This window comes from Xiphophorus maculatus, chromosome 19 (assembly GCF_002775205.1).
Source record: "Xiphophorus maculatus strain JP 163 A chromosome 19, X_maculatus-5.0-male, whole genome shotgun sequence".
In the NCBI taxonomy this organism is placed as follows: domain Eukaryota; kingdom Metazoa; phylum Chordata; class Actinopteri; order Cyprinodontiformes; family Poeciliidae; genus Xiphophorus; species Xiphophorus maculatus.
Window position 1 is genome coordinate 13,543,230 of NC_036461.1, and position 17,140 is coordinate 13,560,369.

General features: G+C 37.5%; 1 protein-coding gene across 1 annotated transcript in view; it reads left to right on the forward strand.

The window, feature by feature from the left end:
* crybg1 (crystallin beta-gamma domain containing 1) overlaps positions 1–17,140 on the forward strand; it is a 48,324-nt gene that overhangs the window by 22,934 nt on the left and 8,250 nt on the right. Inside the window, exons 3-9 of the mRNA XM_023352995.1 lie at positions 3,281–4,608; positions 6,270–7,348; positions 7,980–13,456; positions 14,253–14,291; positions 14,372–14,490; positions 15,297–15,474; positions 16,566–16,705. Of these exons, the coding sequence (XP_023208763.1) occupies positions 3,281–4,608; positions 6,270–7,348; positions 7,980–13,456; positions 14,253–14,291; positions 14,372–14,490; positions 15,297–15,474; positions 16,566–16,705 (8,360 nt within the window). The remainder of the gene's footprint in view (positions 1–3,280; positions 4,609–6,269; positions 7,349–7,979; positions 13,457–14,252; positions 14,292–14,371; positions 14,491–15,296; positions 15,475–16,565; positions 16,706–17,140) is intronic.

Consider the following 17,140-nt stretch of genomic DNA (forward strand, 5'->3'; position numbering starts at 1 on the left):
CTGATGGTTAGCTTTTTAACTGTATAATTCATACATAGGCTTTACGAATGTACTGTTCAATCCTGATTTGTCCTCTATAATCAGAGCAGCAGATAACAGTTGATCTACTTTTATGCAGCTTTAGAATAATAAAAGGGTGTGTTTGCCCTCAGTAGCAATAAACATGTCTGTTATCTGTGGGAATGTGAATGTCCCATAGTTTCCCTTTACTTGTGAGCTGATCATTTAGCTCAGAGTAGAAGACAGAACTATTTTTCTGTTTCTATTCTATTTTTCTTCTAAGAAGACTAACTCTTTTCAAGTTGTCAACTGGAAACCAGGACAACTACAGGTAGGAAAATAGAAACAGTATCTGTTCCTATTGCATAGCAAATCTCAAAGTCCAGGAAGTCAAATTGATCAGGAACTGGGTTGTTGCTTGGGGCGCTGGTTTCAGTTGTTCTCTCTTTGTGGTCCATGTTTTTCGTCCGAACATGTTTTATTTGCTTTGACATTACCATAGCAGATTTTGCAATGTAAGCTGTCTTTTCTCTGTGTCGACATTATGGATTAATTTAGCTTTTCTGTGAATTCTGCTTTAGAATTTAAAAAAATTATTGTGAAAGCTACATGAGTAAGATCTTAAAGTCAGTTCATTTTAAGAGATAGATAACAAAAATTAATACTTGTAAATCATATAGATTCATTACACACAAAGCAACCTTTCAAGCCTTGATGAATATTAGATGAAATATTATTTCATTCAATGAAATATTGGCTAATGAAAACCCAAAATTTAGTTTCTCTCTTAATTTGAATATTACATGAGACTAATAATCTATTTTTTAAATAGAGAAATATTTTTCTATGATCTACTCAATCATGTGGAAGACTGATGGCTTAACAGTTGTTCAGAAATCTGTCATTAACTCCACGGGGAGGGCGAGCCAACAGTCAATTGTAAAAGAGGTGGTTGTTCACAGAAGGCTGTTTCTAAGGACATTAATGGAACATTTAGTGAAAGAAAAACACATGGTGGAAACAGGTGCACAATTAACATATATCCCCTGCCTTGAGATTATTGTGTCGCAAATCCCTTTCAGAGTCAGGGAGATATTCAAAAGGTGTTGATTGCAGCTAAAATTAATGCTACATGTGGCTGCCTCTTTGGATCTAAATATTTTACTTCATTTATTGCTTATTAATTGTATCTAGTAATGAAAAGTGACCTTTGATCTGTGCCTGAGAGGCGTTTTTATCAGTTGGTTAGTCATTCAGATTGATATTTTCCTATCATACCATGTCTGCAGCTTTTCAGCCCTTTTACTGTCACAAAAGTGGGGCAAATAGATGTTGAAACAATTTATGTTTTTGCTTTTTTATAACAATATCTGTATCTGCTATGTAGGACATCTGTTGCTGTGATTCTATTCTAGTTTATTTTTATAGCTTTTAAAGTAAATCTTATTTGCCTTGTGTGTGACTGAAGCTGCAAGTGATGGATTGGGCAGGACACTTTAAGAGCACCATTTAGAAACTATATAGTGTTGCCTTTAAATTCAAGTCTTGTGATGTGCCGTATGTTGAAAGATGCAGACAAAAATAGAAATCCAAATCTTTTCAGTACTCACAAACAATTCACTTCCTTCAGATGTACAAACCTTAATTTCTTAAGATTTAATATCACAAGGTTACAAAGTTTTATGTGAAAGCAGAAAATATATCTATTTTCATACATTTTTAGCATATTCTATTAAGGATACTAGAAATATATATTTTATAGAGGATCTATTCCAGCTTAAGCATGGATGCATTACAGCATCCATGCTGTATGCATGGATGCATTACAGCATCCATGCTTAAGCCTCTTGAAAGCATGAATCTACTCAGATTTTGAATCTTGCACTAGTCAGCAAAATTAGAATATTTCAAAGCTGAACTAGGAACTTTTTAGAAGGTATTAATTTTAATACTACTGGAAATACAGCTATGATCACATATGACATGTGAACTTTTATACACGTACTAGTTCCTAACTGTTCCTTTTCTTATTAAATCTGACACAAATCTGACTTGTATTTGACCTGAAATATTGATTAGATCCTAAGTATTGGCCAATTGGGATTTTTTTTTTTTTTTTTTTTTTTTTTCGATTAATCGGTGATGTGTCCTTTAAAATATCGGACTCATTTGAAATACGGATGGCAATATGGGTTAAAAAGTTTATCACATTCTGTGATTATGTCATTATTTATGACAGTGAATGTGATAATAAAAAAAATCAATATTTGAAGAGGTGTTACATTGAATGTTTGAGATTGATGGTAAATCCTACTTAAAGAAAAAAAAAAACAACTTACTAGTCAAGAAACTGTTTAATTTTCTATAAAGCTTAATTGGAACACCAAATAAGTAGAAGTAAGTCATGCTACACATTACAACGTTATATATTCATATTTTTAATAATACTGATGCTTATTCGTACTTTCATCGAACCTACACAGGACAAAAAAAAGTAAAAGTAACTTGAGAGGTTGATAGACATTATTGATTAGAGTTTGTTATAGTAATGTTATATCAAATTTGTATGACAACTAAAATAATTCACTATAAATGTTACAGAACATTTTCATCCCAGCCTGTAACAAAAATAAATATAAATAAATTTAGAGAACATGTGTATACATTATTCATATAAATTCATGTTATTGCTCATGTGACATGAGAAAACCTAAAAATTATTCATGTCACATATGCTATTTCTACGTCTAAATTACAAGGCTTTGCTATGTCAGTTTATTCTCTTTTGCATTCTACGTAAGGTTTAACAATGTCAAAAAAATTATTATGAAATTTGTTTTGAGATTCTGGCAAGGATTTTTGACAGTTGGTCTAGTTACATATTACGTATAACAAATTATGAAATTTATTAAATATTGTTTAACAACATGCTTATTGTGTTATTTAAAACTTGCACTTATCAACTTAAATAATTGCAAAACAGGAGATATTTCTAGTTCCAATATTTTTAAAGGGAGATTAGCACCTTGAAGTAGCAGCTAAAACAAATTAAATTGCAGACATTCTTCCGGTTTAGCTTCAAGCTTAATGTGCATTCCGTAGAATGCACATTAAGCTTTCTACGGAATGCTTAATTCTGTAGAATTAAGCATTCCGAAATGAATTAAGCATTCCGAAAAGAAAAGAAATTTTTCAGATTTATTTTCTTTTCATTTTTGATGAGATCAAACCTAGACGTCTTCCTTATTTTTACATCCTCTTTTGTTCTTCTTCTTTTCAGGGGGAAAAGAAGGGAGTCTTGGGTCGGATCACCAGCTTATTCCAGAGAAGAAAGAGCAGCAGCAGCCAGCATCAGTCAAACACCGCCACAAATTCAAGCACACCAACTTCTCCTGTGTCTCCCCGTTTCCCTGTATCCCATGTAGAAGATGGGTTAAAGCCTCTGGTCAATTCTCAAACGGGGTCACATGATGCATCCCCTAGAACTGAGCTCGACGACTCCCTCAGTCAAAGCTCCAGCCCCAGCGTCGCCTCTCTGATTGCGGATGACAAAGATCTCCCGTTCGCAGACAGCGGCAGCAGTGGCAGGAGCAGCGTGAGGGAGCTGCGTGTGTCCAGGGTCAGCAGTGCTGGAGCTCAGAAGAATTCTGGGAATGTGACGCCCACCAGTACAGAGCTTCCATCTGCCGCTTGTCCAAACTCAGACACAGATTTAGGCTTTGCAGAATCAGTGGTGGAAGAAGTTAGCAAGAGATTGCAGGTTAATTTGGACAACATTCAGAACTCCAGTGAGGAGAACGTTGTCACCCCTACCACACCGATGTCAGTTAAATCCCCACTTTCCTTGACGCTGGACACCCCAAAGTCTCCCAACTTAACCTCCATATGTTTGGCATCAAAGAAAACTGTGGTGAAAGTTGGAGAGAAAGGTCACAGCACTGTGTTAAAAGGAATAACTTTAAGCTCTCAGTCATCTGTATCACATAGCACCAGCAGTCAGCAAGAAAAAAATGACCCAGATGCACAGAGGGGAAGTTCTGAAGTCAGGATACCTTCCAGCAGTTTGTCTGAGAAAACTGCAGCCGCAACATGGAGCCCTGTGCCTGAGGGAGAGCAAACAGCCGAAAGGGATTCTCCCGTTCAGCTCCATAAAGCCATCTGGGTGGAAACATACCTGGGAGATGAGACGGAGGAGGAGGGAGAGACGGATGTAATGAAACAGGAGGAGGAGGGCCTTAGGGTGGACTCACCTCCTGTGCTGGCCATACCTGTCAGAGTAATACCTGAGGATGAGGTGGTAACAAAGAAGGAAACCCCACCCACCCCTTTGGAGAGTTTGCTATCCAGTGGCAGCTTGCCAGAGTCCGACATCACCAAAGCAGCGACTTCAGAGGAGTTTCAAACATTCCCGCAGGAGCCGGGAGAGCCCGACACCAGCACGATCCCAGTACCTGAGTCACTGGGAGAAATCCGCCTGACTCGCAAGACTGTGAGTCTGCCGTCAACCAAGGTTTTTGCCCAGAAAGTAATTATTGAGCCAGAGCTGAGTTTGGAGGACAACGACAAAGATTTAGCTTCTGAGACATCCAGGACAGCAGAGCTAAAGGGGTGAGTTTTATTTTTTCTTTGTTATGGTGTCATTTTCCCTTTTGATCACTGAAAAAGCAGAAGAGAATAAAGCCTGCACGCAACCTGATATCCAAGTTCCCATGTTTCTTTGTAGCCAAGCAAGACAATAAGCTGAGCTGGTTGAGAGGCACTGAAATATTCATTTACAGTAGATAATATCAGCCACATACTGTGTGTTCTCTGAAGTGCTGGAAAGAACTGTGCTAAAAATGTACCTAAATTGAATTTATTAAGGAAGTAATGAACAATTTAGTTTAATAATTGTAATAATTGTTACTTTTCTCAAGGATTGTTTAAAAGTGTTCACCTTTATGGATGTGTCTTTGGTTTATTGCCATCTAAACCATTTTATATCTAAAAAAAAAAAAAGAAGCTGTTTTCGAGATTCCAACCAAGATTATTTATTTACTTTTTTTAAAACAATGTGCCATCCTGGCTGAAGTTGGTGATGCATGAGCAAGAGTAGGTGAAAACATCAAAAATAGATCTCTTGTGTTTGGACTTTATGCAAGCAGTGTGTTTTACAAATTGTGACAGACATCACTGTTCTCTTCAAGTAAAAATGCATTTAGTCTAGAACTGCTCAAATAGAGGACAGAATTATTGTCAGCATCACTAGGAGTATTTTAAGGCAAATATTATCAGATTCGTTTTTGTTACAGTTTTACATAGATGATCTGAGTTTCTGAAAGAAATCTGATCATTTCTTATCTTTTGAGATGTGATTTATAAAATCCTCTATGGTGATAGTCATGTTATCATTCTTGATGGCATTGTGGAGTAAACAAAGAGATAAACACCAAAGCTGCTAAACAGACACCAGTTTCTTTTATAGATTTTTGTCATTTTAACTCCCATGGGCCAGTATAAACCAACTCAATCCTCTAGGACATGGTACACCATGTCAGACTATTAATATGGTAGTTGTACCATTAAGTTTATGCCACAATGTCTAAAATGTTCCATGGCTATTTTATTAGTCCAACAAAAAAAACATCTTTTTGACAAATGCAAAATGTGTCGCTGGTTACTCATTTTTTTCACCATGGAAATGTCATGTAATTTCTGCCCAATCTCTTACTTAATGTTGAATCTTGAATGCTCACTTTAACTAAAGCAAGTGAGGTCTGCAGGGGTATATATGTTGTTCTTGGTTCTTTTGTGTCTTTCTGAATTAGTCATTGATGCTTTCTTCAAGTAATTTTGGCATGCCAGCCAGGCCTGGAGAGGTTCCCCACTGTTTCCTTTATTTGTGGATAATAAATCTCACTGTGGTTCACTGAGTACCAAAGTCTTAGAAATTACTCTTTAACTCTTTCCTGACTGATGAATGTCATTAAATTTGTTTTTCATCTGTACTTGAATTTTCTCACATCGAGGCATGAGATATTTTATTTTGAGATTGTTTATCTGACATCATGATATCAGTTAGGTTCTCTATTTTTTGTTTCTGTAGGACAGTTAGTAATCAGGCATGTGTGGCTAGTGAAACTGAATCAAAAATACGCTTTTTAAAGAGACTATATACTGTTTCACGTTTAAACATTTCATATTTACTATAGTACACTCTGTACTTTCTATAATTGTTTCACAGATATGCTATAAAACAAGCCTGTTTCTCTCTACTTCTTCTTTGACAGATTGACAAGCTTCCAAAAAGACAATGAAATTGAAATCAAAGATAACAAAACCGAAGCACCAAGAACAACAGACGAGTCCTCACTGTTCAACACTACATATACTACTGAATTCATAGTTGAAGAAGAAACTGAGACCCCTGCTTCCGAAGTTAGTATTGCAGCTTCAGACATGAGCAAACCCAAGTTACAAGATGAAGATGTTGGAGTAAAAGCTCAAAGTAGTCACATAGCTGCTACTAAGCAAGGAATTAAAGGAGCAGTAGACAACTCGCATGCTTTCACAGGAAGTGGAACAAAGACCTCTTCATCTGCTGCTGGACTTAAGTTGAAGACTGTCTCAAGAAAGTCCACAGCAGGCACAAAAACAGAAAGTTCCAGTGATCATCCTCCACTTAAGGAGCGTAGCACTGAGAAACGAGTTTCTGCACTTCCAGTGTTAAAAGATCAAAGTGGTGTTGGTCACGTAAAGCCTAAAATTCCGAAAGTTTCAACATCAGAAACTGATGTGAAATCTCCAGAAGCATCTGAGAAAATATCAGAACCTGATGTCTCTGGGTCAGCAGTTGTTTCCAAATTTCCAAAGCAGACTAGACCTAAAGAACCTGTCAAGTCTCCAACCAAATCAGTCAGAAAACCAAGCTTTGAAGAAACCAAAAATGTGAGAGTCACATCAGGAAATATTTCACCTACAAAATCTGTGTATAGAACAGGTACAAAGCTGAATAAGGAAAAGTCAGAGGAGGAGTATGCAGACTTTGTCAATGGAATGGAGCTTGAGCAAAGGACCGGTAAAAAGGTGAGCCATCCTGACAGGGACACTCTGCAGCAGAACCAACAACAGAGTAGTTCCTTCTTGGCATCAAAAAGTAAGTTGCCAGTTTCATCTCCAACAAGAAAAACAAATATCAGTATCACACCAACAAGCAGCCACAGCTTTAAAAAAGTGTTGCCTGGTCAGACTAACTCAGACAAAGGTGAAGCAGTCCAGAAACAGACGCCAGAAGAGCAAGAAGTAACTCCCATCGATGAGAAAGCTGAAAATGAAACACTGATGCTGCAGCCTGGAAGTCCAAAGAAAGGTAAGAGTCCAGTCATGGTCTATAGGCTGAGGTTTTTATTTTTAGTTAGTCTGGATCAACTTTGAGGCTGTTGAAAATGTTTTGTCAGGTAATTTTATGTTTATTTGAGAAGTAGTTCTTAAAGCTGTTGGGTTAGGGTTAGGGCTACATTATTGTAAAGTGATTTTTATTTGTTGTTAGTAAACACTGTATTGATTGGTTTCTATTAACAAGGGTCAATGTTGAGGCCGTTTTTAAAAAAATAATAAATTATACCATATAATTTCTTTTCTGAATCTTCCCATTTCACTACATTTATTTATTTGTAAATTGCAAGTTGTTAAAAACTATTTTTTAAAGTTATTTTAAAAAAGTAATTGAAATTTTATTTTATTTTATAGTTTTTTTGTGGATGGCTTTTAGCTTTTGCACCATATTCAATCACAATAGATACAATAAATGCTGTCTACATTACAAAACTGTGATAGCAAACTTGCAAATTGAGGATGTCTGACTGCATAAATAATTAAAACTCAATCACATATCCACACCGACAAAGTACTGCAACTTGATGCACATTGTTGTAATAGAATACTTTTCTGATTTTTTCACCTCAGTTCCCTTGAATAACATTTGTGTTTGTCTTTTTCAGGAACAGGAAGTATGCCACCACTGAAACCATCCAAACACCTCTCTAAAAGAAGCATGAGTCATGAAGAGAATGACACAGCAGGTCTTTCTTTTTCTCCAACTAAGCAAGAGAAAAACGTGTTCGCAAGGCTCACCAAGCCAAACGAAAACATCAGACAACATGGAAAATTTCCTGTGAAGGAGCTAACCGAGACTTCATCATCCGGGAGCAAGCTTCCCACAAGAAATCAGAGAATCGCCAGCAAAGTTAAGTCCAAAATCCAAGAACTCTCGTCAAAATATGAGGATTCAAATCTCAACACAGTTAAAGACTCAACTGTGAATGGTAAAGAGACTGTCACAGCAGATACTATGAAGGACGGTGATTGTAAGTCTGCAGAGGAACACATTAAAATGGCGAAAAAACAAACTAAAATCCATCAAACTACACTGGAAGGAGATGCTAAAGGTGGAGAGATTTTTTTGGTTCCATCTGAGGAAATCAGGAATTCAAGAACTACAGACGAAACTCAGATGATTGCACACCCAGTAACCATTGTAGACAAAGAAATATCAGCTAAGTCACTGGTTGCTGGTGATAATAATGCAGAAACTGAGGAAAGAAAGCTGGAACCCAAAGAACCAAAACCAGAAAATCAAAAAGACAACAAACATAGGCAAAAAACACTATCATCATTTAAAACGTCCACCACAGTTAAAGCCAAAGATGTGTCAGAGGAGGTGCCAAGCAAGACTAAATTTAAATTTACCAAAGAGAAAAACACTGCAGTTCAGGCTTTTGACATTAAACCAACCCTTAAGTATGTAACTAGTAAGTCAGCCAAACCTGAGCTGGATGTAGGCATTCATTATGACCCATCAACAGAAACTGGTCAGGAGGGAGTTATGTCTACATCAGAAACAAGAAAGAATATTCCTGCTGAACTTGTCTCAGACTCACAGAGTCTAGCCGTAGGATCAGATGTTGTGAGTTCACCGGACTATTTGGAAGATCCAACTAAAGCTATAAATAACAGAGTATCGCAAACATTAACTGTGGAAGCAGCAAAAGGTTTTGATGTAGGGGAGAAAAATAAAGAGGAGGTTGGCTGGAAACCAGCTGAGGCTTTGGACGCAGAAACAGAGACTGTAACTGTTTGTGAATTGCCAAAGAATGTTGAAAATCAGTTAAACAAAGAGGTTCTTTTAGACGAATCTGGAAGCAAGGAGAAAGACTCAAAGCCAGACGAAATGCTTAATCACACTGCAGTGGAAAGCTCTGAGTCACAAAACAGTTGTAAAGAGAAGCTCAAAGAAAGACCTGTGGACTTTGCAAGGAGAAGAATTACGGGTTCAGGGAAAGCAGGCCATCTCTCAACAGAAGAGAAAAGCTTGCAGCCTAAGGCTACAAAGAACCAACAGGCAGTAGTTACACATGTCCTGAAAGGAAAGAGAACCAAGAGTGAGGAAGCAGAGAGCATAATAGTTGAAACTACAGCAAGTATAATTGACACAAAACAGCAGAACTTACAACAAGAAACTTCACAAAGCGACTCTATGAATACAGAGAGACCAAAGCCTCAAAATATTGAACCACTTGGGAAAAATGAAAAGGAAGCCAAAGAGCTAATAACCAAAAGTAAAAAGATGAAAGATGACTCCAGAAAACTAATAGGCAAAAATTATGATGTTGTAAAGGAAAAAACAAGTCTTGGAATATCAACGACTGACAGCGAAATGCTGGAGACTGAATCTGAAGATGGCTCCAAAGGAAAAGAAGAGATCATACTGAAAAACCAAACTATGAATAAAACAACAGAACAAAATGCTCAGACATTAATTAATTCTAAAACTGGAGAAGAAGGTGGAAATATAACAAAACAAGGCAGATATAAAAATCATATATCAGATAATGGACAAAATGTTGCAAAAATTGAAGAAGATAAAACAAAGGAGACTGAAGCTGTAAAATTATCATTAGTGAGCACTCACGTTGAAGAAAACAATGTAAAACCTGAAGTTGAAATCTCAGAGAGCTTTGGGAATGAAATTGTAACAGTTAAAAGTGAGGATGGAAAACAAAAGGTTCAGACAATCAAAACTGTTCTTGAAAAATCGACTAATCAACAAGGTCAAGTGGTGATAGTGACTGGTAATCTTGATGGAGAATCATCAGAATCTGAACATCTGAAATCTGAAATTACTGATTCATCATTGCAAAGTTTGTCAAATGAGACAGAAACTCCAGGACATATTAGTAAAGACAGCAACCAACAGGTCCAGAAAATATTAACTATTGGTGACCAGAATGCAGTATCTTCAGAATCTGAACAACTAAAGTCTGAAATAAGTACTTCCTCAATGCAAATTATTGTAAATGAGACAGCAGCTCCAGATCATTCAAGTGAAGTTAGCAACAAACAGGTCCAGAAGCCAATAATTGTTGGTGACTATGAAGGGAAGTCAACAGAATCTGAATTTATAAAATCCGAAATCAGGATTTCATCATTGCAAAGTCTGATAAATGAGACAGAAGTTCTGGATCATACAAACAAAATTATCAGTCAACGGCACCAGGCAACAATTACTGCTGGTGAACAAGATGGAATATCAACAGAAGTTAAAGGTCCAAAATCTGCCAGAAGTGAGACGCCAAGAACAGAAGCGCCTGAGGTCACAACAGGAAACCATATTGAACACATACCAATACCAGGCTGTGAAAGAGATAGAGATGACTCTGCAACAAAAGATACATTGACAGAACGTTTGGTGGATGAGTTAGAAACTGCTAATATAAGAAATGACCCTGGAAGTCTCCAAGAGTTCAGCCCAATAAGTGATAGAGACAAAGGCGCAGACAAATTAAAACAAGCTGAAAATGAATTGGGGGAATCTGAACATTTGAGTCACAAATCAGAAAAGCAATCAGATATCGATGCTGAAGTTCAGGATAGAAATGATACTCAAGATGCTCACTCTGTTTGCAGTACCACTGCAGTTGGAGATTTGGTGAATGAAACAACAGATGTTCAGAAGTCAAACACTGATGTGATGCAAGAAAAGGAAATCAAAATATCAAATCAAGAATCTAAATACTTTGACACAAACTTCAAGTTAAGACCAGAAATGTTGGAAGACAAAGCTTCAGAAGAGACAAGAAAAAGTCAAATCCCAGAGGTCAAACCTACTTTGACTTTGACCACCATGGGTCAAAGTGCTAAAGAAACTAAAGACAAGACTACAAGCAAGGACCAATCAAATGACAGTTTAGTAAATGAATCAGTGAATGAAAATGTCACCAGGAAACTTGAAGTCAAGAAAGACACGAAGTCCACTATCTCTGATGACTCAAATGAAAGTTTAACAATATCAGATCAAGAAAAGTTAACAGGGTCTGAGTCAGAGACATTAAGAACTGAAGTTCAAAAGAAGAAAATACAAAACTATGACATGGATGCAACCCAAGATTCTGACAATCTACTCTCTTATAATGGTAGGAAAGAAAAAACAGAACTTCAGGATTTATCTTCTGAAAGTTTGTCGAGTGAAACAATAACTTTGAAAGACATCAGTGAAGTTTTCAATACAGAAGTCCAAAGATCCAAAACTACTAGAGAAAAAGGTGAAGATTTACCAAACCTAGATCAAGAATTCAAAGATTCAAATTCTCTAATAACTGAAGTTGGCACAAAGGAAACCGGGATGAAGCACAGCATCCAGGATCATAGCACTGAAGATCCTAAAGATGACTGTGAAGCTAAGGTCAGGGAACCACTGCTAGTAGCTACAGAGCAGACTGAGAAGCCCTCAACTACTACAGGACAAAATAGTGGTACAACACCAGGTCAAGACAAGTCAGCACAATCTGCCCCAAATGCAGACCTAAAAGAAAAACTGGAGTCAGTAATACCAGCAGAGTCAAAGACTGAAATTCAAGAGCTGAATGCCAGAACTGACAGAGTTAAGATTCATGATCATTCTAAAGAAAAAACAGCACCAATTGACCCATCAGTCAATCAGGCAAAGAATATTGAAATTTACAAAGCTGACACTCAAAAAGAACAAAGTATCTCAACTGACAAAGATGGTAAAGTTGAGATTAAATCAGACATACATTCCAATGTTTCTGATGATACTGTTTCAAGAGACCTTCATGAGAAGATACCAAATGTTGTAGGAAATACAGATAACCTGACTGTTGCCAAAGAAAAACAGGATGCAAATGTCACTGTTGTGGTTCAAAATATAGCAAACACAAGTGTTTGTGTAGACCAAAAGAAAGCACATTCCATTGGTTCAGTTCAAGTAACACTTAGGGATGATGCTCTGAAGACTGATGAGATCTTTGAAGAAAGTATTCAAAAACGTGAATCATCTGCGGCGAAGTTCACTGCAGGTGGTGGTTTGAAACAGGAGGCACACAAAATTTCAAAAAAAGTAACATCTCAATTCTTTGATTTTGACAATGCTAAGGCTCCAGGGAAACCGGTTACACCCAAACGGACTCCATCCGCTTGGTTGGACGTGGAAGACCGTCACAAAAAGAAAAAGGGACGTAGAAGAAATGAAGATGAGACAGCTAGTGATGATGACTTACTCGAGCCAGAGGAAATTGATTACTTTCTCAGCAGTGTCAGAGAAGGAGGAATACCCTTTTCAGTGCCTCGAAAGAAACAGATTCGTAAAAAACTGCAGTGCCCACCTTTTGCTATGCCAGCCATCAGGGAGGACCACTTTGAGCGGACATTTGATCCAGAGGAATTTCATTTTGGCTTAAGAAAAAATGATAGACGCATGGACCTTTCTCCAGCTATGGTAATCAAACAAAAAAATGCTAACAGGAATAGCAGAAGTACTGATTCTCAAGAGAACGGCACCTCAGCAGATAAACTAACTGAAGGACAGGATGAGGTCAAAGAGGAGACTCAAGTCAAAGAGGGAAAAACAGAGGGGCAAAACAATGAGCCGGGGAAGGTGGCGTCAAGACTCAAGAGGATGTCCATCCTCACAGACTTGCTTAGCTCCCCTCGGACTTCCAGGAAGACAAGAATTGAAGCTTCCTCTGCCTCAAACAGCACAGTCCCGTCTAACCGGCAGCAAGACGTTGGACCGCAGGGAGTTACTGCCTTGCCTCTGCCTGTTCCCCCTGCTGATAACAGGGGCGTGAAAGATACAGATCAAAGCTTGATTACAGAAGGTGGAATAGTTGCTGTTAGTGAGTCAGCATGCAGCTCCTCCTCTGTTCCTCCTCTGCCGGCACTCTCTGAGATGAACCTGCCTGATCATTTAGAGAAACAGCTCAAGAAAGACACACCAGAGCTAGAGGCCTCCATGGACTTTACACAGACAACTGACCTAACCCCTCCTGCTATGGAACAGTTGTCAATTACAAACATATCCATTGTGGATGTGGGCCCGAAGAATCCTACAGTACTGCCTTCTACAACAAACTACAATCATGAGATATCTCAAAATGGACTTCAAACAACTAAAATCAAGGTAGTAGCTTTTTTGTTTCACTAACATATTTACTAATTGCAATAGGAACATACTGATTTGACTGAGTACAAATGAGTCTGAAAGTCACAGCTGCAAAGCACATATTTGTTTCTGCTTTACTCCCATGGAGACACAAGCCTCAGGTTGTATCTTGTTCGTTTTTTTTTTTTGTTTTGTTTTTTTTGTGTGTGTGGTGAAATGAGGGGGTTTCATACTTCAAGTTGCCAAGTTGTGAATCATTTGCAAGAAAGAACAAGAAACATGAGCACATATTCAGGGTGGCACTCTACACAGGAAATATTTTGCAACATTGGTGCACATGACTTTTCCTGACTCTCGGCAAAACATTTGCATCAGTAAGCAAATAACACTGATATGAAAACTAAATGCATTCATAGTAAAAGGGTATGACACAACAAGCGGCAAGCATTTATTTTTTTGCTACAAGGAATTTGCAAAGAGAAAAAATTAATTGAAAGAAGATGGATTGCTTTTAAATTTGTACGCATTTATTCATAGATGAATTAATACATGTGAAGTTAAATACAACATATTAGTGATTCAAGCAACTGTTAAATTTAATGGAAAAAATAGAGTGAAATATACCACAAAATCTTACTTTTCTAATAAAGTGCTGAAGTGTAGGTGGTGTCTTTTTGCAGAACAACTCTACCTATATAGATATATTAAATAACCATAACCTTATCCAAACTTACCAACCTGAAGTTGACTTTTCCTTGTAGGATTGAGTTGCATCAAAAATAATTGAAGAATTGTGTCTTCATCTGTCTTGCAGAAACCTGTCGTTAGAGGACACCACAGAAGACCTGGAAAGGTAGGATTTAAAATGTTACTAGTTGCATTTTGTGAGACATTGTCTCTGTATTGCACTGATGGTTCTGTTTGTTCATGCAGATAGTCATACACGAACATGCTCAGTTTGGTGGGGAGACATTTGAAGTCTATGGTGATGTAGAAGATTCCACCTCAATGAAACTGTCTCCTGTGATATCGATCAAAGTCATCAGAGGATGGTATGGAATTCTACTAGTAGTTTAAAAAAAAAATGTATGTTCATTAATATAAGAGGAGTAGAGAAAGCAGAGGGAAACGTATAAAGTATAGTTTAATATGACATGTTTTATTATGGCTGACTGTTGTGACTGTTATTATGGCTACCATGACATCATGGTATGACATGTATAACATGATCACAATACTTTGCCACATCAGAGTTGTATCCGGTCAAAAATAGGATGAGTACCTGAGGTTTGATTTCCTTTGGCATTGCTAACTGATCTACTGGAGCAAATCACTTGAGTCTGTAGTAGGGTTGTCAGGATCTGCAGTAGTTAAAATATCAAACTTAAATCAAGAAAACAAATATATTCAAGATAATGTTCAGTACTGTAGAAAATTGTTTTGAGTGTGTTTCTTTCTAACAGATTAGAACATACTATCAATAACAGTATGACAATGCTTTTCTTGTCTTAATGTGTGCAAAATCAGTAAGCATTGATCAAGTCTGCAAATATTTTGGCAAAAAACTAATTCAAAATGATGCTTTTATTCATAGCAAAACAGTAGACAAGACACCTCTTGCTAGAGGTGTTAATAACATTGATGAAAATATTTACCTTGGAATCAGTTATCGATCAAGTCCATAGAAATTTATTCAGCAGTAGCCCAGTTCAATCTCCATGTTTATGGTAATTTGTCATCATAACTAATTGAATGATCAACTGAAGTCAGCAGGGTAGGGTGCCACTGATTCAGATTTTTTTTGTGAACGTCTTTCTCTTACTTATGATGTAGTGTCATCTTCTTACTCTGTTTTCAGCTGGCTTCTCTATGAAAAGCCTGGCTTCCAGGGCCGTATCCTTGCCCTGGAAGAGGGTCCCATGGACCAGCTAGTGAACATGTGGCCAGAGGAGGGAACTCCAGAGAAGCTAAATGAATTGGGTCAACCTGTTCCAACAGCACCAATGGTTGTAGGTTCCCTTCGGCTGGCAGTCAGAGTGAGTCATGATTCATTTTAGCTCATTCCATCAGTCCAACTCACTACTTCTATATTAACACTGTCCTGATATCTATATTGGTGTAGAGTGTGGAATGAAAAGTCAGTCTTGATAATCAAACTATAATCAAAAACTCTACAACTCACTAAATGTGTGGGAACTTATATTTTTGTCAATAGTTTAGAAATATTCAGTCATCTACATTTAAAACCAAAAAAATCTTTGTCATGTTTTGTGTGCTGTGACAATGTACAGAACTCTATAGTCACAAGTGTTAGCACTTCTATGTGGTAAACGGTGTTAAAACTCATATTTTATTGCAGCAGAAAAATCTCCCAATGAAAATTTGGAAAAATGTACTATTTAATTGGAGCACTGGTACATTAATTCAGATTCATTTGTTTAAATTTCTAACGAAATGAATGGTGGCACTGCGACAGACTGGCGACCTGTCCAGGGTGTACCCCGCCTCTCGCCCAAAACGTTCGCTGGAGATAGGCACCAGTATCCCTCCTGACTCCACTAGGGACAAAAGTGTACAGAAAATGGATGGATGAATGGTGGTACTTTATTTTGCACCCATGCAAACAAAGGCAGCAAAAGCAAAGCTGTTCTTTATATTTTACCTTTGTAAGTAATTCTTCATGTTAGCCTGGGGAGTCAGAGGCCTAATATTCAGATCCACTCTTAGAAGTGTGACAAGATTGGACTTCTTGATGTTGGAGAGTTGCAGCAAACACTGGCATAATACGTCTTTTTAAAACATTTTCACCAGTGATTACAATAATTGTGGATGTTGTAATTCTTCAGTCGATTAAATTCAATTGATAATTTGATATGATCGATTTGTTAGGCTGTTTCCTGTGACCTATAGGTGCACAGAATTGATTTAAGATTGGAATAAACCAGTTTATGAAAATGTTCTATATTTGAATGAATTTAACTTTGAGTAGGTCTTAAAAAATGTAGCTGATAAATGTTTTTTAACTGGTGGCACATGACTAGGCTTATGTGACCTATATTATACCAAAAGCTTGAACAAAAAGCACAAGTTATTGTATTTTAAAAACCTTTTTCTTTTCTTTCTGTAGGACTACAGCATTCCCAGGATTGACCTGTACTCAGAGGTGAACGGGTTAGGGAGGATGTCATCTTATTGTGAAGACACGCCAGAGCTCAGTTCATACGGGATCCCACAGACCACTGGCTCGATTAAGATTCACTCTGGAATGTAAGTTTTGACGACATATAAACTCACTGTGCTGGGAAAATTTTCATGGGTGTAAATACAGTGCCTTGCATACATTTGATCAAATTTTAAACCACAGACTTTAATGTATATAATTTGGCAAATAAAAAGTTGAAAATTGTGGCATATTTCTTCAGCCCCCTTCTCTCCAATACTCATAAATAAAATTCAGTGCAAAAACCACCTGATTAGTAAATTATTCTATGTGTATTATAATCTCAGTTAAACAATAACAGCTCTGTGATGGCTTCAAAAGCGAGTGAACATCCATCCATCCATCCATCCATTTTCTTCCTCTTATCCGGGGTCAAGTCGCGGGGGTAGCAGCTTAAGAAGGGAGGCCCAGACTTCCCTCTCCCCATCCACTTGTTCCAGCTCTTCCCTTGGAATCCCAATTCGTTCCCAGGCCAGCCGAGA